The sequence below is a fragment of the Thamnophis sirtalis genome, unplaced genomic scaffold (assembly GCF_051295495.1).
Source record: "Thamnophis sirtalis isolate CommonGarterSnake01/CBP01778 unplaced genomic scaffold, rThaSir2_p1.2 scaffold_3, whole genome shotgun sequence".
Lineage (NCBI taxonomy): Eukaryota > Metazoa > Chordata > Lepidosauria > Squamata > Natricidae > Thamnophis > Thamnophis sirtalis.
In genome coordinates this window covers 82491154-82519006 of record NW_028261383.1, presented here as the reverse complement: position 1 = coordinate 82519006, position 27853 = coordinate 82491154, and the positions used below count along the sequence as shown (strand labels likewise).

At 40.4% G+C, this 27853-nt stretch overlaps 1 protein-coding gene and 1 long non-coding RNA gene across 2 annotated transcripts in view; both read left to right on the top strand.

The window, feature by feature from the left end:
• Positions 1-67: 67 nt before the first annotated feature.
• LOC148048032 (uncharacterized) lies at positions 68-2545 on the top strand. The gene is made up of 2 exons (XR_015695940.1): positions 68-271; positions 479-2545. It is a non-coding gene; the product is annotated as an uncharacterized LOC148048032 (long non-coding RNA).
• Positions 2546-26883: 24338 nt separating this feature from the next.
• Positions 26884-27853, top strand: part of CDHR2 (cadherin related family member 2) — a 41574-nt gene continuing 40604 nt past the window's right edge. The window contains exon 1 of the mRNA XM_087709356.1: positions 26884-27180. Coding sequence (XP_087565482.1) covers positions 26923-27180 — 258 coding nt within the window. The 5' untranslated portion in view covers positions 26884-26922. The remainder of the gene's footprint in view (positions 27181-27853) is intronic.

Sequence of the window (27853 nt, the reverse complement as noted above, 5' to 3'; positions counted from 1 at the left end):
GGGGGGGGGGAGGAGGAGGAGGGGTAGAGGCGCGGCCCCGAGCGCTGCAGCACGTGACCGCGTCCGCTGCTACAATTAGCCAAAGCCCACGGCCGTCTCGCGCAGTCGTGCTTGGGCGCGTCCGAGCGAGCTGCACGCGGCAGCAGCGGAGCCAAAGCCTACCGAGGGGGTGTTAGCAGGGAGACGTCATGGCAACCATAACCGAGGTGCGGTCAGCGGGACGGTCCTCGGAGGCTCTGTGTGACACGGGGATTATAAGGCACACGCGCAAGTAAATATACGGATACCTGCAGGGAGAGGCGGGAAAGATTCGCCCATCTCGGGCATGAACTCTTGTTTTCCTCTCCGGGCGAAAGATTTGTTGCTCCCCCTCCGCTATTTTAGTATGTTGCAATGTGGAATTGTGCTGAAGGATGACTAACTGTAGTTAAGCGCAGTTGGTTTGTTTTTCTTAATTCTATAAAATTTATCCAAACAGGAGAACTATCTTCAACCAACCTCTGCAATGGAACCTGACTATGTGTTAAAATCTAAAATTTTGGAAGGACCTAGTATCTTCATTGAGAATGATGCTGGCAAGACTATGAGCTCCTAGTCAAGTCATCCTTCCCTGTAAACTTGGAATATTTTAAGGTTTATTGGGGGAGGGGGGAATGTTGAACTTTCATAGTTATACCTGGAAGTTGATGTGACCAAACTGAAGCCACAAGGACATGTACTCAGTGTTCATGTTGAAAGGGCATACCCATATTTTATGAGGACCAGTACAACTGGGGAATGAAATATGAGAAGCATTTATCTACACTACACAGCGGTCCCTGTGCAATGAACCAAGGAAAACCTAAAATTGTCAAAATAAAATAAACCATTCTAAATTGGATGTTTAGGAATAAGAGAACTTGGATAGTATGAGCAGGTTGAGTTAGTTGAGAAATGATTTATGGCATAAAATCACATCAAAAACTGCAATAGCAGTAATATTAAGAACAGGATATTGTTAAGCATCTGTCCCATTTTATAATGGAATAACTTAAATTGTCCTATTAATTATATATGTATTACATGTTACATGTACATGAATTACATTGAAGTTTCTCAATCCAAAGCCCAGAAAGGGTAAGTAATGAATTATGGGGAAGAAAGGTGAAAGTTTGAAAGATAAAACCTGGAATTACCAGAAGATTTGGATTGGGTAATTGCAATGGTTGATTAGTTTTGCAGGAAAAATTGTTTATTTTTAGCACTTTTTCACAAAATTGCACAGACAAACATCATTTGACAGATGAGATCAAATTCAGATTAACTACATGATAAGAATTAGAAAAAGAAAAAATGAAGTTCAGCAAAAATAAAATATAAAAAAAAATGACAGTGACTTTCAGGTAGGGTAAAAACTCATGTGCAAGGAAATATGACAGCCGAACTATCAAGGAAGAAAGGTCAAAAAATCCTTTAAGAATGTTTCAACACAGTGAAAAATAAGGAAAGATGCTTTTAAAACATCAGGTAAGTCACAGGAAAATTTAGAGTTATAATAGGAATATGGAAGTGCAGATATTGAAGAGATCTACAAAAGGCAAATGAGGATAAAGGCGATTGACAGGTACTACTGATTCCTTTACAAATGTTGTTCTAGAAGAACAGAAACATTTGTAGCAAGAATATGTTCAGGAGCCTGTCGCCACTAGAAAGTGAGGTACAGTATGAGAGGCACTGGATCGGCTGTTCAATAGAAAAAGTTGAGTGCAGATGAAATAGCCACTGAACAACTTAGGCTGCAAGAGGTACTAATCTGTGCAATATACAAACAAATATAGAACAAGACTGTTTATTCATATAGACAGGGAAAGATTGGCAAGTATGCTTAGTGAATGTATACAGAATTATTCAGTATTAATCTCCTTAAGTCAGGAGCAGAGTTTTCAATTTTGCAGTGTTCTCAAAAGTTTTTAGTAGATAGATTTTTCTCTCTTAAGATTCTATTTGGCATAATGCAATAGATATGAATGTTAGTCTGTAAATTCATCCAGTGACAATTTCAATAATAATACATTCTGATGCATATTGACTTAGAAGTAAGACTCATGAAATGCAAGAGAGCTTCCTCCCATAAATGGCTTCAGATTGCACAGACATTGTCTCACTATCAAAAATGAGGCGTCTCTCAACGTAAATGGATCTATCTGCAAACAGCACACTGACCAACTGGATATAATTTAAGTAACAGCTGCACTGACACTACACTGGGATTAAGTTATACAATATTATGGTTTGGTTTAGTATATCACCTAAACCCAGATTTGACTTCAGATTACATATATTAACAAAGATTTGTTGTAGCTTAAGTTGTTTTAACTCCTTGTCTCCTACAGCATCCATTTCTAAATAGGATGTTAATTCCTCTTTACTCCTCAGATGGAGACAGAATATATTTTGGCATATCCTACTTTGCGTATCTTCTGTAGGGAGATAAAAGTGTAATTTCATTGTAGCAAAAATAAGATGTTTCTGTCACTTTAAAAATAAACAACATAGTAAGCCATAATTGATTCTCATATTTCTTAAGTAAGTGTAAATAAGTAAGAATGGTCTGCTTAACAAATCATGCTAAGCTAGAAACTGGTTCATAAACTACAGTGATTACAGAGCACAATAATTCAAAACTGAATAAAAATATTATTGGTTAATGTGATGTGTGGTAATGTAATGTGATGGATTAAAATATCGCAATCATCTTTATTGTGTTTAGAACCTGCAACAAAGACTTGCAGTTTGAAATAGTTAGGGACTATTCAATAGCCTTGTTCTGCTTTGTGAATAATGCACTTTGGGCTATATAAGAGTCACACCTCTAATACGTAAGACTATTGTTATTTGCACTATGAACTTCAGTTGCTCTGAAATGCCTTGTGCATTTGAACCATATCCCCACAAGTCAAAATGAAATCATAATAGTGTGTGGGATAACTAGGCATCTGAGTAAAAGACTGAATATGTAGTCTGTTCACTTTAGAACAGCTTCATCCCAAGTCAGATGTTTCCCCACTGCGATGACATTTTGCAAAATCAGAAAGACAAATGGAGATAACAAAACTTAATAGCTTTAGTAATATTTATTAGGATGGTTTGTTTTTGTAATTTTATGATTTATAAACCACTTGCAACCTGAAGATGTGTAGCATACAATTGCTTACAAATAAAGCTTAAGGGGAGAAGGGTAAACAATAAACTACTTTGTTGTCACTGAGTACTGACACTAGCCAACATGTTTTAGAACTCAAAAAAGACACAACACTTGACATATATTTTTTAAAAGCATTCTACAAAATGAAAAAGAAGTATAGTTGTATGGTTTCCTTGAGGGAGGAAAATGCCTCCAAATAATACATAGGCTTCATGGTAGCAGAGAGCTTTGTTTTCCCAGATGGAAAGTGGATGAATGATATAATGCAATCAGCCAAAACCGCCCATCATACAGATAATGATCTGTATTTTTAATTAGAGTTCTCAAAATCTGCTAAGATGTTTTCCATTTCAAAAGCTCCAGTACAAATTTGCAAAACAGGCATAGCTATTCCGCATCCAATTATTAATATCCCAAGGAGTGCTTTATTAGGCGAAATTAAGATCTAATTACATCAACATTCCTAACACCCATCCCTGTACCTCTAGGTAAGCACTATTAGGCATAAAGGACACCAATCCTTACTGCTCTCAACAGCAACAACTTTCAGGAATTCACCATAACAATCTTAGCAAACAATTTCTACCCAGATTAATACTTTTCAAAGTGACTTTAGAATCATTTATTTGATGTTTTCAAATCCCTCTCTCCTTGGTGGTTCAAAATAGAGGTTACTTCAGTTCCAATCTTCCCTGAATGCAGACTCCTGGGGAGAGCATCTGCCGCTGCAGACATACATGACTTCCCATAACCTAGATTTCCCAGTCCAGTAAAAGAATTTAGAAGGGATGAATTCCATTATCACTTGTTTAAAAAACCCTCTGGTTTAATTTAGATTGCAAGGAAGATTTTCAACTCCATTTGGCCCCACAAATACAAATGCTCATGTATGAGTATTGTAGATCGTTTACATAAAATATAATCAGCTTATTTACCATGTATGGTTTAATGTTTATATAAATGTGTCACTGTTCTATACTGTGGTTTCTACGATAGGCCTACGTGACTCTTAATTAAATTGGGAAATAGAAATCTGAGAATGAAGGTTCATTCTCTAAGCTTGTGAGTTGGTTTCCAAGTGTTTTGTTACCAGGCTACGTAATTTCTTCAGAAGAGTTTAAACTTTCGAAAACCAGCCCACAAACTCAGAGAACAAACCTTCACCCACATCCTATACCCAAACTACAGATATTTTCCACTATTGCAAATACAAATCTGTTAAATATTTTTGAAATCTTGGTGTCCAATCTAAATTTAAAAAGATTCTCTGGGTCCAGTAAGAAGATTCCAATCTTGTGGGTTTGGATAATCTTCAGGTTGAGTCTGGTCCAAAATGATATTCCCTCAATGTTTTCCTGCTTCAAGTCTTGTGAACTTTTCCTGTGATAATGAAAATAAGTAAAAGAAAGCAACTCCTCCAGTTTTAATCAACATTGCTGATTTAACCAATTTCATTGCTTTCAAAGAAACAGAGTTTTCAAAAGAATCAGAAGGAAAACTACATAGGGCACAAAAAAGACAACAGATATGCTATAGATAGAGTCTTGTGAATTTCACCTTTAATCCACACAGCAATATGTTGTAATTAAGCTCTAGTTCTAATTATTAATAGCTACCATGATATTACATGAGGTCATGAAAGGCCAAAGGCTTGCCATGCACAGAATCACAGTTTGCTGTTGTGGGGGAAAAGAAAGAGTATGTTCTGACCTAGGCTTCCCAAGAGCATGAAGCAAACTCTTGAACCCGACAAAAAAACCCTTTTATTAATTTACTGTGAATTCTACTCATTCACATACAGCAAAGTTTTAAGGGGGATTTATAGTCACAGACCTTACCTGGCTGCCAGGCCGAGGTGCCATTCATCATCCACTTGTGGCCTTACTCCCAAGTTGATCCCTGTTCTTTAGCTATTTTCATCTGGCAACGCTGCACATGCACACAGTAGGAACAGGCTCCAGCTGTTCATCTGCCTCACTGATGTCTGACTCTGAAGGCATCTGATAACGCATATAGCTCTGGTCTCCTCTCTGCCTCCGACACACAGCCCTTATTAGAGCCTTCCGCACATTCCAGGACTGGCCCATGTTTCTCTCCAACCTCCTCACTGTCTGAATCTGCTGCCAGCTCTACTGGCCACTGGCAGGCAACAACAGAATATTAGGTACGTTTTCCATCTTAAGTTACAAAAATAATAATAAAAGCAGGATAAAAATAAAATACCTTTTACACCATTTCCACAATTAGAAGAAGCAGTTTTGAAACTCATCTTGTCATTTTTCTGCCTTAGTAATACTTGGGTAAACTGCAGAATTTAGAATATCTTATCTAGAAGATAGGCTTTACTGCTAAAGAACTTTAAAACTTTTAAAATCGCAAATAACATTTAGACAAGGAAGTGTGAACACGGATCAGAATCACTGATAGTTCAGAAAAAGGAATTTTATAGTAACTTATTTAATCAGGGATCTTGTGAAAGCCTACTGGTGCTTTTCACAGCAAAACTGTGATATGGCAGAATAATAAGGGAAATCAACGAATTGTTTTCATCAGTCAGTGGCCTCAACAGAGCAGTCTCTGCTGATATTATTAGCTGTATACGGTCTCCTAGCTCAGTGGTCTCCAACCGGTTCTGTGGAGAGGTTTTTCCACAGACTAGATGGGGGCTGGTTTCGTGTGCTGCCTGCATCCCATGGATGGGGTTTCACTTTGCATCTTTTGAGCAGCTGGGTTCTGGCATGTTACAGACTAGTGTCAGGCTATGGACCCTGGGGGGTGGGGTTGGAGACCCCTGTCCTAGCTCCTTTAACCCTCCTATAGACACTTTTAATGGTGTTTTTCTAATATTCATAAATCAAGCTAATTAAACCTCTTTTTAAACCCCCTTTCACTTTGACCAAGAAATCCATAGATCTTATTCCAGCAACCTTTCTCTCTTTGTTGACCAATCAATTCCCTCATTGACCCAGGAGCAGAGAATATAAACCTTTACTCCATTTACAAGCTGCAAATATTTTACAACTATTTTATCCTTTGCTCTTATTGCCCTTGTCTGTAAATAAGAACTGCAGAAAAGTTATTCAGCAGTAGCAGCTGCTGAAGGAAACATTACTTCTACCACCATTTTATAAGCCATAATTGCCCAGAGGCCACCTCAAAGCCAGCATTTAGATATACCTAGGAAAATCCAATGTGCATTTATACACATTGCTTTTAAAACACCACATGTATTGTGCTTGATCTGAGTGGTGCTTTTTGTTTTATCACTGCCAATAGATATTAAATTCATCCTCACTGTGTGTGTTGAGAAAAAGGATATTTCCTTTGCACAGGCTTATTATAGCCTGAAAGATAAATGAGTTACTAAAGATGTTTCAAAAATATCTCTTACCAAATGAAACCATGAACAGTAAATACAACTATAAATTTCATTTGCCATTTCTCCTAAGAGGTCTCAGAATATATAGTACCTTACTACCTTTCCTAGTGGAAATGGAAAAGAGAAGTAGGCCAGGACTCTTCCTCTGCAACACCTGGACCAGTGGTGGGATTCAGCCAGTTCGCACCACTTCGGGAAAACCAGTTGTTAATTTTCTGAGCAGTTTGCTGAACTGGTTGTTGGAAGAAATCATTAGGGCAAAGAACCGGTTGTTAAGTTATTTGAATACCACCACTAACCTGGACCAAAGTCATACATAGTAGCTAGGCTTCATTTTACAAAAGAGCTAGAAACTGTTGTAGATTATCTACTTCCTTAAACTAGACCAGGGGTAGTCAACCTTTTTATATCTACTGCCCACTTTCGTATCTCTATTAGTAGTAAAAATTTCTAACTGCCCACCGGTTCCACAGTAATGGTGATTTATAAAGTAGGGAAGTCAATTAAATTTTAAAAAAGGAAAGTGCTTTAGTATCGGACAAAACGCCTACCGCCCACCATGAATGCTGGAACGCCCAGTGGGCAGTAGGTTGACTACCACTGAACTAGACTGAAACTAATAGGTGCACAATAGATCACAGCATTAGTTTGAATTCAGTTCTGAAAAGGTACTTTAAAGTGTGAAAGGTGTGAACTTTCTATGTACTCTGAAGCACCTTTTTGGAATTCAAACTAAATCACTAACAAGCCTTATTTCACAACCAATGTGACAAAGTCGGTCTTAGCATTATGAATTAGAATTGGAATATCACTGTCTATTCCACATCCTTTAATGATAAGATTTAGATATATAGATGGATATTTAGTCACTGTATGCTTTCCTTAATGCACTATTTTCTGTAATTTTTGAAAAACAGTAATATTCAAATGTACATACACAGACAAAATTAAGCCACATAGCATTTAAAGGACAGTTTTATTGCAGGATAAACACATAATAAACTATGAATTAAACCATTGCTCAAAGCTGCATGAAGAAAAAAGCCATATTTACTATTTACTGATTAAATCATATTAGTTGAGGTAACACATAAATTAAGCCATAAACCAAGCAAATCCTATTGTGACAATGTGTTATATGCACTAATCCAGATTGTTTCTGAAGTGAAAAGCCCAAATAACTAACTTCAGTATCGAAGATCCAAAAATTTTGCATTTCAGAAATCATCTTGAGATCAATAGCCAAAAATGTTACAGAAAAGCTCAAAAAAGCTTTTGAAATATTCATATTTTAGCTGCTGTTAGAAAATAAAATTTATTATTTTTTAATTATGACATAATGCTAGAAAAACATCAGAAATTTGAATATCCACCTTCTGAGTAAAAGGTGGAAAAGAACAGAATTGCAGATGCTTTTATTGTTTACTTGATCATCAGTAGAGAAGAGTAACAAAAATAATTAAATACCATAACTGTTTTAAAAAGTACTATATGACACATGCAAACAAAAACCTCAACAATTCCATCATTTATCCATTACTATCCGTATAGGAAGTATTCATTTGATTCCTTTGCTCACCTCCATTTTAGTGGGCCAAAAGCACACACCTCTCAAACTTGTACCTGGCATAGATTTTCCACTGCATCCAGACTGGACATAATGCGCTTGAGAGAGAGAATTCAAGCAGGCAGACAAGCCAGCAATGCTTATAAAAAGACACTTCACATGGTACTTAAACCGAGGAGAGCGAAGGCAACAGGCTTCTGAAATCGCTCTCAATTAAATATGCTTATGTCAGGTCGACATTTCCACTCCAATCAAGATTCTAGTGGTGTCCTCCATCTCGTTTTTAAGAGCAGTGTTCCTAGCAGTAATTTTTCAGGTGTTTCATGAAAGGATGACCTACAGGTGGAAAAATGGATGTGAGGTGGGGGAGATTGGTAATATAGAAGCAAGAAGTCTAAGGATTTCAAGATAATTGTGAAAATCAGCCTCCCTCACTCAAGTACATGCAGAAGACTCCAAGGCCGTGCCTATTTCTGCTGCTGAGTAAAAATACAAACCTGTTCTTGATTTGGGCGGAAACTATCGGCATAATGTGTGTGCCGTCTCCATTGTCACTGTTTTGGCTTGCCACCAAATGGTGGTGTCCTGAGTTTATATGTGAAGGACGGTATCAAGCAAAGCTGTTGGTTTTGCTGTCCTCCCTCATTAGGAATGTCACCAGCCCGTTGGAAACCATCTGCCACCAATTACAATAGTGATGTAGGTACAGGAAGGAGGCTTGGGGAGGTGGTCAGTTCTGACAGGGGGGTCATCTGGCCCACTTTATGGAGCACATTAAACAGGAGCATGTGTCAGTTGAAACAAGGAGCTGAGTGATAAGGCAGGCGAGTCCACTGTCTCAAAACCTTGGCAGCCCCCCTTCCCTCCGCCTGCCAAACAGCTGTTGGCTCTCTCCGATCTGGCAACTTGCCTGATTTAATGTGAAGCTCCTTAAGCTGTTTGGTGAACATTTTCTGAGAGGTCCAGCTATGCAGCTGATTGCGGAGGGAGGCTGTCAGTGATAGGGAAGCGGAATATTATCCTGTTACCAAGCAATGCAAGGTTGCTTCCCTTTTCCATCTTTCCAACAGGTCTACTTAACTCCCACATTTCTTCCTGCCTGGACTAGTCTGTAGTCCAGAGGTGGGTTCCTACCTATTCAGTCCGGTACGAGCGAATAGGTAGTAACTCCAGCAGACATGTGACCGTATCGGTACTATCTTCGATGGCGGCGCCATCGAGGATAGTACAATGGTGGGTTGCAGACGGTACGTCCTGGTATGGGTACTGTTCCGGTCTGGTGGTCCGGAGAGCCCACCCGCCTGCCTGAGCTTCTTACCTGTATTTGAGCTCTTCGGCGCTTCCATGCACGTGCACGGAGCGCATGGCACCTGCACAACGCTCCACCGAGCAGCTGGAGTGTTGCGGAGGCTTGCGGAGGCATCGCAAGAGGTAAGGACACATGTGCATGCTGCATGCGTTCATGTGGTGGACGCCGGGCCCCCTTTGCACCATACGGGTGCAACGGGATTCAAAACCCACCACTGGCATGGAGCAGAGATTTGGAAACTTGGCAACTTTAAGACATGTGGACTTCAACTCGCAGAATTCAGCTTTGCTGGCTGGAGAATTCTGGGAGTTGAAGTCCACAAGTCTTAAAATTGCCAAGTTTCCAGACCTCTGGCATGGAGCTGAGAGCTTATTGAAAGTACAGCTAGCTATCCTTGCTCAGGCTAAGCTAATCAATAGTGGGAGGGAGGGAGGGAAGGGAGAAAAAGGGAAGGGAAAGTGAATGTGATATGGAGGGAGGGAAAGAGGAAAAAAAGGAGAGGAAGGAAGGACCACAAACCTGGCACTAGACACAGCTTCAGAGGATGCTTTGAAACCGCACAGCAATCCAGGGCTGGAAAGGATCTCAGAGGTCATCTAGTTTAACCCCCTGCTGCAGCAGCAGACCTTACATCATCTTGGTTATTTTAGTGCCTCTAACATAGAGGAGAAATTCCCAGAAATCCCAGGCATTGCCAACCTCTCCCCCCTAGTAAAAAAAAACTAGAGCAAAAACTTCAAGCACTATTAAAAAGAATAGAAAAGGGGGGCTGCTGTGTATTGCTTAATGCACTGCTAAATTGGCAAAATGGACGGCTAAATTGCCCATGCCCACCCAGCCACATGACCGACAAACCACTCCCACCTGATCACATGATTGCCAAGCCACACCCACAAAATAAGTCACACTCAAAGGACCGGTAGTAAAAAAAATTGAAACCCGCCACTGCTGTAGTCTTCTCTGAATTTAGTCTTGTTAACAGATTGAAACTGAATCCAGACAAGTCTGTAGGATTGGTGGTTGGGGAATCAGTTTGAGGGATTCTTATTTTGTTTTTGTTTTTAATCCCTGTGAGACAGGATTTTCTGTGACATCCAAGAAACGTGTACAAGAAACACAGAGATGCGTATGTATATGTAAACATATTTATAAATAAAGTTGATAATAGGAAAGCTATTGTCCTGACCAAATTGAATCCCAAGTAAGTGCTGGATAGATTCAGTTCTTGTTTAGCTGTGTTTTGTCTAACCATGAATAAACTACAATAGTAAGCCAAAACACCTTTTTAACTAGCCATAATCTTATTTGCTTAGTTAGTTTTGCACAATGTATACATCCAACCACTACAGTACAGATAAACCAGTAATTTTAATGCTCTTCTCAAAGCTGTTCACACCTTAGCTTGGAGCTCCTGTAGTTTTTATCTATGACGCTCCACTCTAAAAAAAACTCTGTTCTCTGTATTTTTCTTCAAGTAGTCCTCCGTCCCAAAAAGCAGCCTTTATTAACAAATATTTTGAATTGACATTTGGCTGCCTAAATATTTTGCATTAGCGTTTGCTTACCTCCTGAAGCCAGTTTTCATTTAAATAGTTAGAGAATCCTGAAAAAGGAGGATTTATCATAAAAGACTTTTATTGAATTTTGGCATCATTGCCATTTACATTCTTATTGGTTGAGGTTGGGATTCCCCCCCCCCCCCGGCAGTTTTTTTTTTTACTCCTTGAGTTACTGCCTGAAGTTTTCTCAGCAACATTTCAAAAGTGATTATCCCTTGGCGCCTTCCTATACCTTAGAGAAAGAGCAACTTGCTCAGGATCACCCAGTGAGCTTTGCTGACTAAAGCTGGACGGGAATTCACAATCTCCCTGTTTCTAACTTGGGGCCTTAAATGCTACACAAATTTGGCTCTCTCTTGCAATTTCTTAGAATGTATTCTAATTACGTGGATATCTGTTTTGAGATAAGCAAGTGTTAGTGGGAAGAAAGAAATAGTTAAAAGTATTTAACATTATAGACTGTATGTATATCTCCATACCTTTCTGACCAGCTTTGCTTTCAAAATATCTGTACATTGATTTATGCATTGCCTTTTCTTCTCACCAGTCTCTTTTATGCCACCATGATTTTCTCAGTCTTCTCCTATTTGATTCATTATTTTATGCATCTGTTCTTTTGCTTCAGCCATCAAGAGTAAAGGAAGAATCAGTCAAGAAATTGGCAGATCAGCACGTGTCAGACTATCCACAAAGATATTGGAAAAGATATAGGATGCTTGCGATTGGTGTTAGTTCAAGTAATGTGATATAGGTAATCCTCAATTTAGGACCAGTTGCTTAGCGAGGATAACAACAGAGTCTCTCTTCCAAAGGAATTATGACTTGGTTCTGAAGTTCTGATGGCCACCCACTCCACCCCAGTAGTCACAGGATCATATTTTCAGTGTTCAGCAACTGATCCACCTTTTTGCAGTGTTCTGTAATCATGTGGCTGTGATTTATGACATTTTTACTGGAAACCAATGTTTATTTCTAGTTTCCAGCAAAAACCACCCATTGTGAACAATGGGTTCATTTAACAATCACTGTGATTGCTTTACAACCATCACATCTTTTTAATGACCATCCCAAAAAAGGTTATAAAATTGGGTTGATCACTTGATGACCCGCTTTACAACCATCACAACATGAGAACCTGTATTTGATTTAATATGAATTGTAAATTGAAACCAAGTTTCATTTAATGCAACCCAGATTCAATGGATGCGAGGCTACTGCATGCGCAATTGAGGCTAGTGCGTCCACAGTTGATCTTGGGGTTTTAGACACTGCTAATCTTTGGCTGAACAAAATGGAGAAAAGGCAAACTTCTATCAGGCGAAAAGAATACAAGTCTTTTTTTTAAAAAAAAAGACGAGGCTTATTATTACATTAGAGCAAAAATTTGATGCAATTGAACAAGTTGAACGTGGTCATAGCAACACGAAAATAGGACGAGATGTTGGAATGCCTGAATCCATGGTAGAATTTTTTACATTTTATTTTGCTTTCTATAACCACACTGCAATTTTGTAAACCATGAATTTAAATTAAACATATGTTCCTTTTATTCTTTACTGTAATATTTTATTCATATACGTATAAAATTTATGTTTACAATTTTTCATTGCCTATTTATGTCAAGCTGGAACCAGTTACCATATTTTCCATAGAAATATCACTTGGCTATAGATTTGAATAATGCTACCCTTTCATGGGATTCATTATCTGTACTAATCAAGACCTACCCTGTATTCATATGTCATGCCTTTATGCCTACAAAGACCAGAACTGTGAAAGCAAAGCTATTTACCTATGATTCTAGCTGGAAGCTAAAGTTGGAGTTTGAAGAAGCAGGATTGGAAAAGTATTGACACTCAAACTTTAGTGTTAGAGAAGACACCTGAGAATACCATGGACATTTTAAAAATATGGATTATTGGGCAAATCAATCTAGAAGCAGAAATGACCTGGTTCATATTATCCTAGCTTCAGACAAATTAAATTAAACAAGGGCCGTGCGGTGCTTAAATCTGGCCCGAGGACCAGCCTCTTAATATCAAAGGCCAGCCAAAATGGCCTCCAGCAGCACTCTGCCGGCCAAATCTTTAGTAAAAAGTGTCCCAAGTTACACAAATTATCATATAAATCACTGAACAATGCTAATTGGGACAAGTATTTCCACTGCAAGGAATGCAGTTGTGAAGCATGGACATCACATAACCATGCTGTTCAGTGGTGGGATTCAAATAATTTAACAACTGGTTCTCTGCCCTAATGACCATCTGGGTAGGTGGGACTCAGTGGTCATGTGACTGGGTGGGCGTGGCCAACTCAAGGTCACTCAGGTCGATGGACGCTTCCGTGACCCGACAAAAGGGCAAACGACAAAACCGCGCCCGACTAAACCGCGTTGCTGATGTCATCAACGTGGCGACAACAGCCAGCACAGAGAAAGAAGGGCGCTTTAAATAGCGTGTCGAAAGAAAGCCGGTTTAACTTAAGGTAAGGGTTAGGTTTAGGGTTAGGTTTAGGGTTAGGTTTACGGTTAGGTTAAGGGTTAGGGTTAGGGTTAGGTTTAGGGTTTGGTTAAGGGTTAGGGTTAGGGTTAGGGTTAGGTTAAGGGTTAGGGTTAGGGTTAGGGTTAGGGTTAGGGTTAGGGTTAGGGTTAGGGTTAGGGTTAGGGTTAGGGTTAGGGTTAGGGTTAGGGTTAGGGTTAGGTTAATGGTTAGGTTTAGGGTTAGGTTTAGGATTAGATTTAGGGTTAAGTTTAGGATTAGGTTTAGGGTTAGGTTTAGGGTTTACAGCAGTGATGGCGAACCTATGACACGCGTGTCAGTGCTGACACGCGTAGCCATTTCGGGTGACACGCACATGCTCCCCAAACTTGTTTCAGCGGCAGCTCTCAGCCTGGGCGGCAGCGTCACGCAGGCTGTGGAAGGAGGAGGAGGAGGAGGAGGAGGAGGAGGGAACCAACCAAAGAGAGGCTTTTACCGGGTCTGCGCCCCACAGCCAGGATCGTCCTTGCGCCTCAAGCCGCGTTTCTTCCTGCAAAGCCCTTCGGGCAACCCGAGAGTTCCGCTTGACGCCAGAAGGGCTTTGCAGGAAGAAACGCGGCTTGAGGCGCCAGGACGGTCCTGGCTGTGGGGCGCAGACTCGGTAAAAGCTCTCTTTGGTTCCCTCCTCCTCCCCCTCCTTCCACAGCTTGTGTGACGCTGCCGCCCAGGCTGAGAGCTGCTGCTGCCGCTGCTGCACAACTGAGGGAGGGAGAGGGAAAGCAGAGGTAGCCTCAAATTCCACCGTTGGGACAGGAGAAAGGGCTTGTCCCTCAAGAGTGGGGGGGGATAGAGGTGGGAAGAAGGGGCCCGGCCTGTCCCCAGCGCCCCCCACAGACGGATTACGGATCGAACGCTTCTCTCTCTGCAGCCTTTTTCTGCAAGTCCCAGCTACTCAGCAGGGCGTCATCATTTCCGGGGGGTTGCAGTTTTCCAGCTCAGATATCAGGATCCGCCGGGATTAAGTGGGAGAAAACGCCGCTGGCCGAGCGGAACAAACACATCCTAAGGTTAATCTTATTTTACGAAAACACAACTTCCAAAAGTCGATTGTGGCCTCCGTCAAGAAACTCTTCCCCCACCCCCCACCCATTCTGGGGTCTTGGTGTCCCTCGGCTAAGATCCACCCCGGAAAGCAGAACGGGGGCAGCCCTCCTGTAATTCTGGCTGGGTTAAAGAGCAGGGATGGAGGAGCCATATCACACCTTCATTCAAAGGGTGGGGAGGGGGAGGCCCGATAAGTCCCTCCCTTGGGGTGTCTGAAGTCCCAGCTGAAGCAGCCGAAGGAAAAAGGATAAGCATCCGTCGCTGCCCAATGGCGCTTGGGGTAACCCCGCTGGGCAGAGCCAGTTGAGGCTCATCCTGCAAATGAGCGTTTCCTTTGGGGAGGGCCAGGTGGTTTCAAGCACCCCAAACAGCCAATCTCTCTCTCTCCATCCCCCTTCCTTTGCTCCTGGGGCTGCAGAACTTTCCATGGGCTCAACAGTAATTGAGTAAAATTCTAAGCCACTGCAGTAGCTGCTTTTTGGTTTTATTTTTTTTAATATTTATCAGTCTCTCTTTTAGTTGAAGAGTTGAAGTCCACAAGGCTTAAAGCTGTCAGGTTTGAAGACCCCTGGGGTTTTTTTCCTAAAAGGTTAGGGGTGCAAGGTTCTTGTAACTTGACAGCTTTAAGACTTGCACGCTTCAATGCCAGAGTTTCTGAGCCAACATTTTGGTTGCTAAGCAGGACCGTTGGTAAGTGATGCTGATAATAATATCAAGGGCAACATACGAAATCGACTGATGAACAAAGAAGTTACTAAGCAGCTATGTTAAATAATTTGTTTTTGGTTTATTAAATACAATTATATTGCAATTATATATTTTTGTAGTTTAAACTATAAATTGCGCAAAATTATGTTTTTGTCGAAGTGACACACAACGCAAGTTATGCTCGATTTTTTGCCGATTTTTGACACACCACGCCAAAAAGGTTGCCCATCACTGGTTTACAGCGTGCTTCTGTCTCCGCGCTGTTGCCGCCCTGTTGATGACGTCAGCGACGCAGTTTAGTCGGGCGCAGTTTTGTCGTTCGCCCTTTTATCGGTGAACCAGACGCTTCACCTTAGCTGTTACAATGTAATAAGGGTTAACTGGAGAGGCAGTTTCTGTAAGCAGGTCAATAAACATCAGGCTAGAAACAACACTAGAATGTTTCCTTCCTGCCTTCCTTACAGGATTAGCCCTGTAAAGGGGGGGGGAAGGAGATTTCTTCTAACAATCAGTTTTCTGAACTACTTAGAAAGTTACCAACCGGTTCTCCTGAATAGGTGCGAACTGGCTGAATCCCACCACTGATGCTGTTCAACACTGGCTGTTCCAGCAGACTCTGGTTAAGCAGGAACCTCAGCTAATTTCAACTTCTGATTTTCTTTTGGTTCCCCAATGGAACTTTACTTCCAGGAGAGAAGGTGCAATTGTGTGAGCTTGGGATGCTGCAAAGGGCAGAAATCCAGGACAGTTGCCAAATGCCTGGATGACAACCATGTGACTAAAGGAGCACTGCAATGGTCAGAACCTCAAAAACTGGTCACGAAGGATGTTTAAATAATTATAGTCAAATAAAAGTGGAGGCATGATGATGCTAATATAATAAATATTTGAGTTAAGATATTTGAATTCATATGAATTATACTTGATGATGGTGGAAGAGATGCACAAAAGCCTTTTGTAACCAGCTGATACACTTTCTACAGTATGTAAAGAAGGAGGAGTTGTATGTTTGTTTTGAAAATAAATTTAAAATTTTTTTTTACAAAAAAAAAAAAAAAACTGGTCATAAGTGCCATTTATGCAACACTGTCACAAGTTTAAACCAGGGGTGGGTTCCAGCTACTGCTACTGCTGGTTTGCTAAGAGATGCGTTGCGCGCACGTGTTTGATATGCGCAATGAGTGCATGCGCAGTACTAAAAAATTGCTTCTACGCATGCACAGAAGCAAAAAACAAGATGGCGACCGCGAGAACCGGTTCGGGGGCGTGGCAGGCTGAGTTACTACCTACTTGGCCAAACCGGTCTGAACTGGTAGGAACCCATCTCTGGTTTAAACAATCACTGAACGAATGGTTGTTAAATAAGGATCACCTGCACTTATTTTTTCATCATTTATAACGTGTAATCATTTCACTCCATTTTCCTGGTCAAAGAAGTGTTCTTATTCTTTGAAATATTTAGTTTCAAATCTAATCAACATTTTCTGCAAATTATTTGGGTTCTCAATGACAAAACATTATCTACATTTAAAAGCACCTGCCCATGCATACTTCCAACAACAATGTATTTAACATCACTCTATGCATTCATTGAAAAAAATATATTAAATAACCATAGGAAGATGGCATATTCTTTTTAAATATCTTCTATGTGTTGGATCATTTGCAAAATATTTCATTTATTGCCGTGCACTTTTGACTTTCACCATAGGCTGTCCATCAAATTCAGCCTTCAACTTTATATTCAGTCAAATGTTCCTTAATTCAATCCTATTCACTTACTCATAGTCTTTAAATCAAGAAACATACAAAACTCCTTTTTTCTAACATTTCTTATGACAGTTGAAGAGCAAAAATTTGGACTGCACACCACCTGCCTGATATGCACTGCATTGCACTTCCTTTTCAGTTCTTGTACACTCAACATCATATTCTGAGGAAATTAACAAAACCTCCCATGTAGTTTTTGTATTTACTGCTATCCTTTTTTCTCCTACTTAAGGGAATAATAATGACATTTTCCCAATCATCAGGCACAAATGGTAGTCTTTGCACATATGTGAGATATGGTGCACCTTCTCTAAAAAACCACAACAAAACAAAAATATTTTAGCATTTTTTCCAGTTGCAGTACACATGCAGCAAACATTTATACAGTATTTAACTATGTTTTCATTATTTCTTATTCAGATACTAATATTCATTGTATTTGTTTCTATTCCATTCCTTGGCAGATCCCTTTCATTCACGGACAAGTGTTTGAAACTCTCTTTCCAGGACTTCCCACTTTCAGTCACACCCGAGATCACATCATCACTTTTATCTTTCATTCCATTCACCCCAGGGGTGAAATCCAGCAGGTTCTGACAGGTTCTAGAGAACTGGTAGTGGAAATTTTGAGTAGTTTGGAGAACCAGCAAATACCACCTCTGACTGGCCCCAGAGTGGGGTGGGAATGGAGATTTTGCAATATCCTTCCCCCAGGAGTGGGGAGGGAATGGGGATTTTGCAGTAGCCTTCCCCTGGAGTGGGGTGGGAATGGAGATTTTGCAAAATGCCCACCAAGCCACGCCCACAGAACCAGTAGTAAAAAAAATAATGAATTTCACCACTGATTCAACCTGCTGTGGGCTCCTTGTTTAGTCCAATTCACCCACTTTCAAAACAGTTTTTCACTTCCTCACTTGATTTTTCACTCTTTCCAAGGGAATGGGCACTGCAGAAGGACAAACCCAGGAAAATCACTTAATCAACCTCAGAGAAATAATAGGGGGGGGGCATGGCCTTTGGCAGCCAGGCTGCTGTATAGAGGTGTACCTTGTTAATTATGTACCCTCGTGGTTGCCTTTGGATCTCTCGGCTCCTCTGGAATTCTGGAGCTCTTTCACTCTTGTGAATGCTTTGATCTCCTTTCTCATCCTTAAGAATACTTAAAAGGTGTCTTAAAAGATATCCTCACCTTTCAAAGTTGAAAAAAATCTGCCTTTCCAGTGGAAAGAACACTGATTTAACACCCTTGGTAACTTGTCAGAGCAAACACAGGTGTTTCTTTTTTCTTTGCAGATTTTTAAAGAGCAGTCTTCCCAACTGTGCTACAGCCTAGCTGTGCATGAAGTATGTCAAAATAAATAAATGGTCAATCTTCCAAGCCTGAGTGATAACAGGGCAATTTCCTATTTCCAGCCAGCAAGCTATACCCCATCAAAGGTGAAGATGAAAGGTTCATCAGGAGGAAAAACAGTGAATAACTTTCCCGCCTCACATTCTTTCCCACAGTGACAGAATAAGACACAAAAACATCACAAAACTGCTAAGAGGGAAATAATAAAGATGTCCTTCGTTCAGGTTGGCAATTGTGTCACATAAACTTAGCCATTATGACAAATGTCTTCTGGATGATGTTAGCTTCTGCCAACATTTTGTGGTCAGGGAAAAGAAGGGTTTAGGTCTACAATAGCTGGAAGATGGGAAGTTTTTCTTTGCCGTGACCCGACAAATGTGCGCATGACAAAAGCACGCCGACAAAACCGTGGCGCTAAAACTGCGACGTCATCAATGTGACATCATCAATGCGGTGACAACAGCCAAAAACTTGGCTTATTAATTACACTCAAGTGTCAAGCTGCCTTTGCTCACTCCTCATCTTAAAGTAACTAGCAGGGCATTCAGTCCAGTAGCCATGTCACTCAAAATCAGGCTTGTTTAATGGACCTTCCACCTACATAAGCCGACAAAGGATTGCAGCCTAAGACCCATTTTTACTTTTGCCATTATAAATTTAGCAGTTTGATTTGATGTCATGATGATTTACTTCTTCACTTTCCAAAACTTTTCAACTTCCACGGAAAGACCATCTTATATCCTGTTGTCTGTATTGTTCTTCATTCTTGGGGCTTTGTTAAAGGAAACCCCGACTTCTAAGGAATCTTAGTTGGGTTGATATGTGGCTAATAACATGCTAAAATATTAGTGATTAGAATGTAGGAAGATACATTCACCAATCCTCTCATTTGCTCAGGCCTCCTTCAATTTATGCCTGAATGGAAACTGCACAATCTGCATTTGTTCCTGAAAGTAGGTCACTGGGGAAGCTACGCTACCCCCCCTCCCACCGCACAACAGGACAAGACCCCGCCTGACAAATCCTCATGCTTGTCAGTTACTTCAGAGTGTAGTCAAAAGCATAATAAGCCAGCAAATTGAAGAAATCTGCCTTGCTGCTTTGCTGGTGTTTCTGGCCTAGGCAGGGCTCAGAGTTCAAGGCCGACGGGTGAGAAGCACCATGAGGCAGAAACACAGCAATCTGGCCTAAGGTAGCCATTTTTCCACAGAAAATTCCACAGCTAGGGATGTCACACTGTGCTGTGACAAGAGAAACTGTTTGGGTACTAGCTGTAGATGCAATTACAAGGAAAACAGGAGTTATTGAAAGTCTTTTGCAACACAACTGTAGGAAAGGACAATGGAGATGGGGGGAGGGGAATATCAAAATGGTTTATAGGCCATCTTTAATTTCTGCAGACATATTACAGAATTTAAATGAGGGCTTAAGACCACAGTGGAGGAAGGGGAGACAGCAAGTGATTAAAGGCAGAATGCGCTGCACTGGCAGAGAAGGCTACTATTTGGATGGGTTATTTGAGGGAGACCATTAATAGCAGTCAGAGAAAGTGGCAGCTGCCAAAGGGTAGGAGAAAAGCTACAGAGCCACAGTGGTACAGTGGTTAGAGTGCAGTACTGCAGGCTACTTCGGCTGATTGCAATTTGGCAGATCTAATCTCACCAGGCTCAAGGTTGACTCAGTCTTCCATCCTTCCAAAGTGGGTAAAATGAGGACTCAGATTGTTGGCAGCCTTTTGTCAGCCGTAATCTCCTGAAAGCTGCATCCCATGGCAATGGTGAAGGTAGCAGGCGCTAAAGGGGAGGTCAGAACCAAGACGCTACATATTCTTTATATTTTGGAGCATCTGGTCTTCTTTCTGATACCCTCTTCTCTTTCTCTCCACACCCTCACACCAGGGAATGGGCAGGCTGCAGTCCCTGGGGATCTATACTGATTCCTTGCCATGGCCCTTGGAATTAGACTAACTGTGATCTTGCCTTCCAAAGTGTTTCTGGAGGCTTCTCACTTAGGCTGGTGAAAAGTGCATGCACCTCCTCCTCCTCCTCCTCCATTCCTTGTCAGTGGGACATCCTTTTGGATGATTCTCCCCCTGCATTCACTGATCTTGGCAGATCTGCCATTCCCTCCTTCCCATTGAAAACAGGATGACACAAAGCATCCAGCAAACAAGATCCTCTAATGGCTGATCTGTCACTCAACAGAGGCAGGGCCCATAAAATGTAAATGTGCCTGATATAGAAGTTGGCTGTGGTTCAGAAAAGCTTCTGGGTGATAGGAAAGGAAAGGGCCTAATGAGAGTCATGTAAAACGAGTTGATGGGGGCATGAAACAACATCTTTATTTTTCTGCTCCCACAGCTTAAGGAAAGGTGGATCATACATAGGTAGTCCACTACTTATGACCACAGTTGAGCCAAACATTTCCATTGCTAAGGAAGACGGTTGTTAAGTGATTTATGACCCATTTTACAACCTTTTTTGCCATAGTTGTTAAGCAAATCACTGTAGCTGTTAAATGAATCATGTGGTCGTTAAGTAAATCTAGCTTTCCCCATATACTTGTCAGAAGGCGGCTGGGAAGGCTATAAATGACGATCACATGAACCCAGGACAGTTCAACTGTCATAAACACACACCAGTTGCCAAGTGCATGAATTTTTATCACATGATCATGGTGACGCTACAACTGTCATAAAATATGAAAAACAATCATGTCACTTTTTTCAGTTCTAATTTCAAATGATTACTAAATAAATAGTTGTAACTACATGTATGCCCTTCTGATGGCACTTCTATATATCCTTTACTACAACCACTGAGGGCCAGAACCTGGACAGCTATTAAGATGAAAATGAGCATTCAGTGTCTCCTGGTGGTCAGACTAACCGGAAAGGAGAACGTAGGACATACACTGTGTAAAAATAGAGAAAACGCCACCACAAGACTAGGGGTGGAAGTCACGTAAAGCCTCAGGAGTTTCAAGCTTCCCTTCCCAATCATAAAAGACAATTTAATGCATAAATAAGACTTCAGCACTGACGACGATCTGAAAAGGAAGATTTTTCAAGGAAGGAGAACTCTTCTATCTACTCTTTTCAGTTAATGATTGATGAGCTAATTTATAACAGGAGCCAAAGTCTGCCTTAGGCATTCAGACCTCCATCACCTGCAACAGAACTGGGCAATGCCCCAGGAGCCTGCATGATTCAAGGTAAGACTTGAGAGCTGTTGGTTATCCCTCAGAGCTGTGCCTGGAGAAAGCGGGAGGAGAATGACACTAGGCAGCCCTACGGTACTACAACATGGGCCATGGCTCCTCACCCCTCTAAGGAAAGCGCTCTTCATAAAGTGCTAAACTTGCAAAATCCTTCGGGGTCAATGGGATGGTATGTACTGTATGTGGAGTCTCTGGTAGTAGGCCTGCCTGAGTTACTGTAGGTCTTGTATGGATTCTTGCTTGCAAAAGAGCTGAGGTGCTTAAGGAGCACTTGTAACATAAAGGTATTGGCAGCAAATATACTAGCCATACAATCAATGGGGTTGCTTTATCAGGAAGATTAGAAACATATATTCCAATCAATAAATATTAGCATACAGTATTTTTTTAAATTCCTGATGCTGATTTAATCAAAAGAATTTTTTTTCAAAGTAAGCTCTCTGCATCATTTTAAAACCGTACTTATCCTTAGTCATAGAGATCCAAATCAGCCTTCTTTAATTCTGTGTCTCTCTTCCAACAGAATAGCTAATATTTCTATGGCTTAGATTATATTACCCAGGACAGGTGTAGAAGGTGCCAGGTTGTGTATCTCTTCTCCCCTCACACATCCCACCTTATAGCATTTGATCTTTATGTGTTTTAATAATTATGTACTTGAAGGGAATTCACTTTGGGAAAATTCAGTATTTTCTATAAACAATAATTTGTTATGAAACACAAAATATGATGGCTACCAGCTTAAGTGATTGTTTTAAAATACCGAAGCTTCTTTGTAGAAGATAAGCCTATGGACAAATGAAGCTGCCTAAATCTCAGGTAGTATATATCTGTGATCAATAAATGTTGAAGGAAAACAGCAAGAAGTGACAATTATATCATCTCTCATTTATTCTTAGGGAAATTGATCCCATCTGAAAATAGTACTAGACCAGAAAAAACCCTTTGCCTGTTCCAATGGCATTTTTACAGCATCTGTTTTCTATTCCTATTTATATATTTCTATCATTGTTTTGATACTTGGACTTGTTCTGATTCATTTGATTATTGTTTGATTTATGGTCCCTAGGTAAATTAACCCTTCAGTCTTCATATTATCTTCCTAGGAGCCAAACAATCCTTCAATTTGTCTAAGTGTAGAGAAGGCGAAGTAGGGAGCTCTCTTCCAGGAAAGACACAGGTCAGGGATGAAGTGTAGTTTCCCAACAGAATTGTGGATTTCTTGGATCTGAAACTCTCCAATTTCCCCAGGCTCTCTCCCACACTGTTGAGAATAAGGAAGATGGCCTTGGCAGAAATATGCAGGATCCTTTGTGTAGACAAAAGGGGCTAAAGTGTTTTTAAAATTCAGAATAAGGTAATGTTTGGAAGCAACACAGACTGATGCCTCCCTGATTCAGTGAACTATAAGGAGGAGGAAGTCCAGCCACAATCAGACTCAGAACATTCTGTTATTGCAGATACTTTCGTTAACACAGAATTTTAGTTTCCTGGTGGAGTTGATTTCCTATCTGGTCTACCTAAGTGGGGCTGACACAAACTAGTAATCTGTTAATCTGTCATTCTAGTAGTTGTTACAGGTTCAAGCCCTATTTTTGTGAATTTAGATTTCACCATTTCTTTCCAGGAAACAAATATGTAGGAATAATTATAATATAGCATGTTAATTATTTTTTAAAAATTGAATTTCCTGTTCTGTTTTATTAAATATTTTGTAGTGTATATGACTAACTCTTTTGTTTCCATTTACTTACTGATTTCTCACTTTAGTATATTGTGAGAAAACTATTTTCCCATGGCACCTATAATTGACATTATATTAACACTAACTTATTTTAGCCAATCTCAAACCATTATTTTTCCCAATCCATATTTAAAGTTTGCTTGCTTCTTTTTAATAACAAAATTAATTAATTAAGAAAAATAAGAAATAGCATGTCGTTCAGGGTTTATAGAAAGATGAGGTGTAAAATAGTGTGTGTAGGATTGTTATTCTCGGTTGAGGAACTGTCTCACAGATTCTAAGAGGTGTACTTCTCCTTTGAATCTTTTACACCGTAAGTAAAATTTTGCACCTCCTCATTTTTCGTTAGTTAGCTGCATAAGGAACTAGCTTCCAGCATAGATCAGAGTTAGCATCTCTACCTATCAGGCCACATCAATCTTTTCTATGTGACTACAAATAAATGTCCATAATAGTTTTATAGCAGGCCAGAGTCCATGCCAAGCTGGGATATTGAGCTTTTCCTCCTCCTGCCTAGGAGCTCCTAGGCTTTATAAGGGATATAGATTCATCAACCGTTTGAAAAGATCCTATCGGTGCCAGCACCAAGTGTATGTGACCATACCAGTGGTGGGTTCCTAACAGTGGTGGGTTTCAAAAATTTTTTGAACCTACTCTGTGGTTGTGGCCTCCTTTGTGGGAGTGGCTTGCTGGCCATGTGACCTGGTAGGAGTAGCTTGCCGGCCATGTGTTTTCTCTCTCTCTCTCTCTCTCTCTCTCTCTCTCTCTCTCTCTCTCTCTCTCTCTCACTCACTCTTTCTCTCTCTCTCTTTCCTTCCTTTTGTCTCTCTGTCCCTTTTTTCTTTTTTTCTTTCATCTCTCTCTCACTTTTTCTTTCTTTTTTTCTTTTTTTCTTTCTTCCTTTCTTTCTCTTTCTCTGTGTGAGTCTGTGTGTGTGTGTGTGTGTGTGGTGGATTTCAAAAATTTTTGGAACCTCTTCTGTAGGTGTGGCCTGCTTTCCTGGTCCACTGTTGGAACCTCTTCTAACCGGTTCGGTAGATTTGACGAACCGGTTCTACCAAACTGGTGCGAACTGGTAGGAACCCACCTCTGGTTCCTAACTAGTTTACTACCCGTTCGCTTGTGCTCGGGCACACACAACACATCTACACATGCGCAGAAACATCTGGACAGGTGGGTGGAGTCTGCCGCTGCCACCACTACCAGTTCAGCTGAACCTGGAGCAACCCACCTCTAGACCATAATAGATCCTCTGTTTGTTTTGCTCCAGTTCTGCAAAATTGTATTTTTCAGTATGCAGGAAAACAAAGCATCACTAGTTAACTTTTTTGGAATTGTGGGCTGACATGCGTGTCAAGGATGGACAGATGCAAAAAAGCCTGAATTCCTGCCCCTTTTGTCCCTTATGTAGCAATGGCATTTCAACAAATAGGCTTGCCTAGCAAACCGTTCTGTGTTCTCCTCTCTTGTACCCAGCTATTAAAGATGCAGAAGCTCAATCAGTTTTTGTGCTAGGTTACCTTTCCCAAAGACTGGATCAAGGAAGCATGAACTAATTCTGGGTACAATGACTCTGTGCTTGCATTTCATTCACAGTTTTGTTGGATGGCCTTGCAATTTTTTTGAAGCTCCAGGGTGATACCCAAATCCTCAAGGCTTTATTTGAAATGGGAGGACCCAGGAGCTGAATGGCAGTTCAGGAACCTTCCAAGCTCCTTTACATTAACAAGAGTAACTGTCATCTCTAGCCTTCCTGGAAACCTAAGAAACCGGTAACCAATATTCCAATCCAGCACTGAGTAAAAATTTGACTCCAAATTTCCACTGCTTCAGATGCATTTCATTAATGCTTTATTTTTCTAGAAGTTATTTCTTGAATACATTTCAACAAGCAAAATTTCCTCTCTTTGTGTGCTGTTTTTATATTGAGTTTTCCCCTTTACCATCCCATTTCTTCTGGGTCTATGTGGATAAATTTGTAAATTAGTCTTCTCTCTTCGGCTTGCACAATACGCTCCTTATGTCATTCATTTTTCCTGGTAATGTTGGGCAGTTTGATAAGAGAGCATATTGAAATTCCGTGATAAACATAGACTCCCAGCTTGTAATGCCATAAAATATTGTTTGAGATAGGAAGTTTTTGTTGCTAATGCAATTTAGCATTTATTTAGCCACTACACCCAGAGAACATATATTTTTATATAATACTTGAGAGGCATGCTAAAGCCATAAAACATGAATATGAGTAAATATACATAGCACACAATTCTCTGTTGCCTTTTCATTGTGATAAATTTTTTAAAGGAACATGATTTCTGCTTTCCAAAGACAACATTCTCAGCAACAAATGTGATCTTACAAACAACCAGGGTGAGCAGTTTTATCTTCAAGATAGTTAATCCTTCCTTTCTGTTGTATTTGCAGATCTCCTTGCCTCAGCAGGATGCTGTTGTTTTCATGCATAGTTTTCCCTCTATTTCTGACATTAGGTAAGATTTTCTGTAGAAAAATTCCTCCCACACCTCTATGCCTGTTCATGTCGCCTGAGACATTACTGAGCCTTGGCATTGTATGGAAGAACATCCTCAAGTGAGAATTACAACCAGCACTACAATTGCTCATGGAGAAATGTAGGATTTACACTGAAGTAAAGATACAGTAAATCAGGAAAGCATCTTGGTATTCAACCTCTTTTGAAGAAAGTGAAGAGAGGTTGATGGAACTGTACATTTCCACAGTCTTACTTGCTAAGACAAGACCATGATTGTTCTGGACCTCCCATTAAGGGTAGCATTAAGTCCACTAGTCTTAGTCTACAGAGTGTTGGGAAATATAAAGAGCTATGGCAGGAGATATTATGAGGAAATCCAGATGAAGGAAGAATTAGAAGATTGGGTGGTATGAGTGGATGGGGATTGTCTTTTGGTCATAAAATCATAATTTCAGCTGACTCTCTTTCTTGCAGCGTCCGCGAACCATGCCCCAGAGTTCAACATGAACAGCACCCTTATGTTGCCAGAGGACACACCTGTAGGTTAGTGACAGAGAAAGCTTTGTTTGCAATGCAAAAAATGAAAGCCATAATTTTTATATTTGTCAATAGCATTTTTCATAGCCTTCCTCGGCTAAGACCTATAAATGAGACAGACAGTGACTCCCATCATTTCAGCCAGTGTTGTGATGATGGAGGAGCTATAACCCTATGCATACTGAGGACATGTTAAGAGGATTATAGTAAGAGGACATGGTAAGAGGCTTCCAAAGTCTATCCAGACCTGGGTACCCCAGGGGACGGATGAAGTAATGAGAAGACTCTGTGATTATTAATATCCCTACATCGATTATTCATTATTTTGGTTCTGTTTTTATAGTTTTTAATATTTTTTAAAAAAATTTAACGATAAAGGTTTTAACTATTGTTTTTAGTTTTGCTATATGCCACCTAGAGTCACTATTTTATGAAATGCGTGGCTATATTGCTTAAATAAGTAAAATAAAATAGGAACCCAGAAACCATTCTGGTTTGTTTCAAAAGATGTGGCTTTAGTGAGATGACTGGAGGGTGTGTGTATGTGAAGTCTGTGGCCATAAGGATTCTTTTAAAACTGGGTATCTCTCCGGTTCTTTCCTCCCACCTTCTCTGCTTCTGGCCCTCGTTTTTCATTGCAGGGACCTTGGTTCTTCAGTTGGTGGCAAAGGATCCTGAAAACGATCCATTATACTATAGCATTGCGGGTGAATATGCTTACTACTTCTCACTTGATAGTAGAACAGGCAACGTGATGCTGAAGCAACCTGTGGATTATGAGGTAAAGATATGAAGGGACATAACCAGGGATGGGCAAAGTGTGATGGCAACTCTGGCAGCTCCCTTCTGAACAAGAGGTAGACCTCATTCAGTGACCACAATTGGGAGTGCCAACTCAGTCATTAAGTGAAATTATTGATAAATGAATTTGCGATTGTATTTAATATCTTACTTCAGCTTTCCTTTCTTTAATGGACCTGCAAGGATCATAAGTGAAAGGATTGGTCATAAAGTTATTTTTTTATCACTGTGCTAACTGCAAACAAGTCACAAAGTAAGGACTACTTGAATTGCAAATGTGGCTTTCTCAATCTTTCCTTTGTATCTGCGTAAATCAGAAACATGAGCATTGTGTTAAAGATCTTGCACTATTTCTAGCATTATTATGCTTTTTGTTAGTGCTGTTGCTCCTTAACTGTCCCTGTAATGTAATGCAAGGGTAGGAAAGACGTCACTGTTCTCATTAAATATATAGATACGTAAGCACATAGGCATGCAAACTGAATCTACCATGGATGACATTTTAATAAACATAAATATTCAGTGTGTAAAGCCCATTTTGATAACTGAATAAAGTAAGGGATGGTGAATGGGTGGACATTAGCATGTGAAAAGCTTCATGCCTTTAAAAAAAAAACACCACGTACTCTATTCCTCATATACAGTAGCAATTC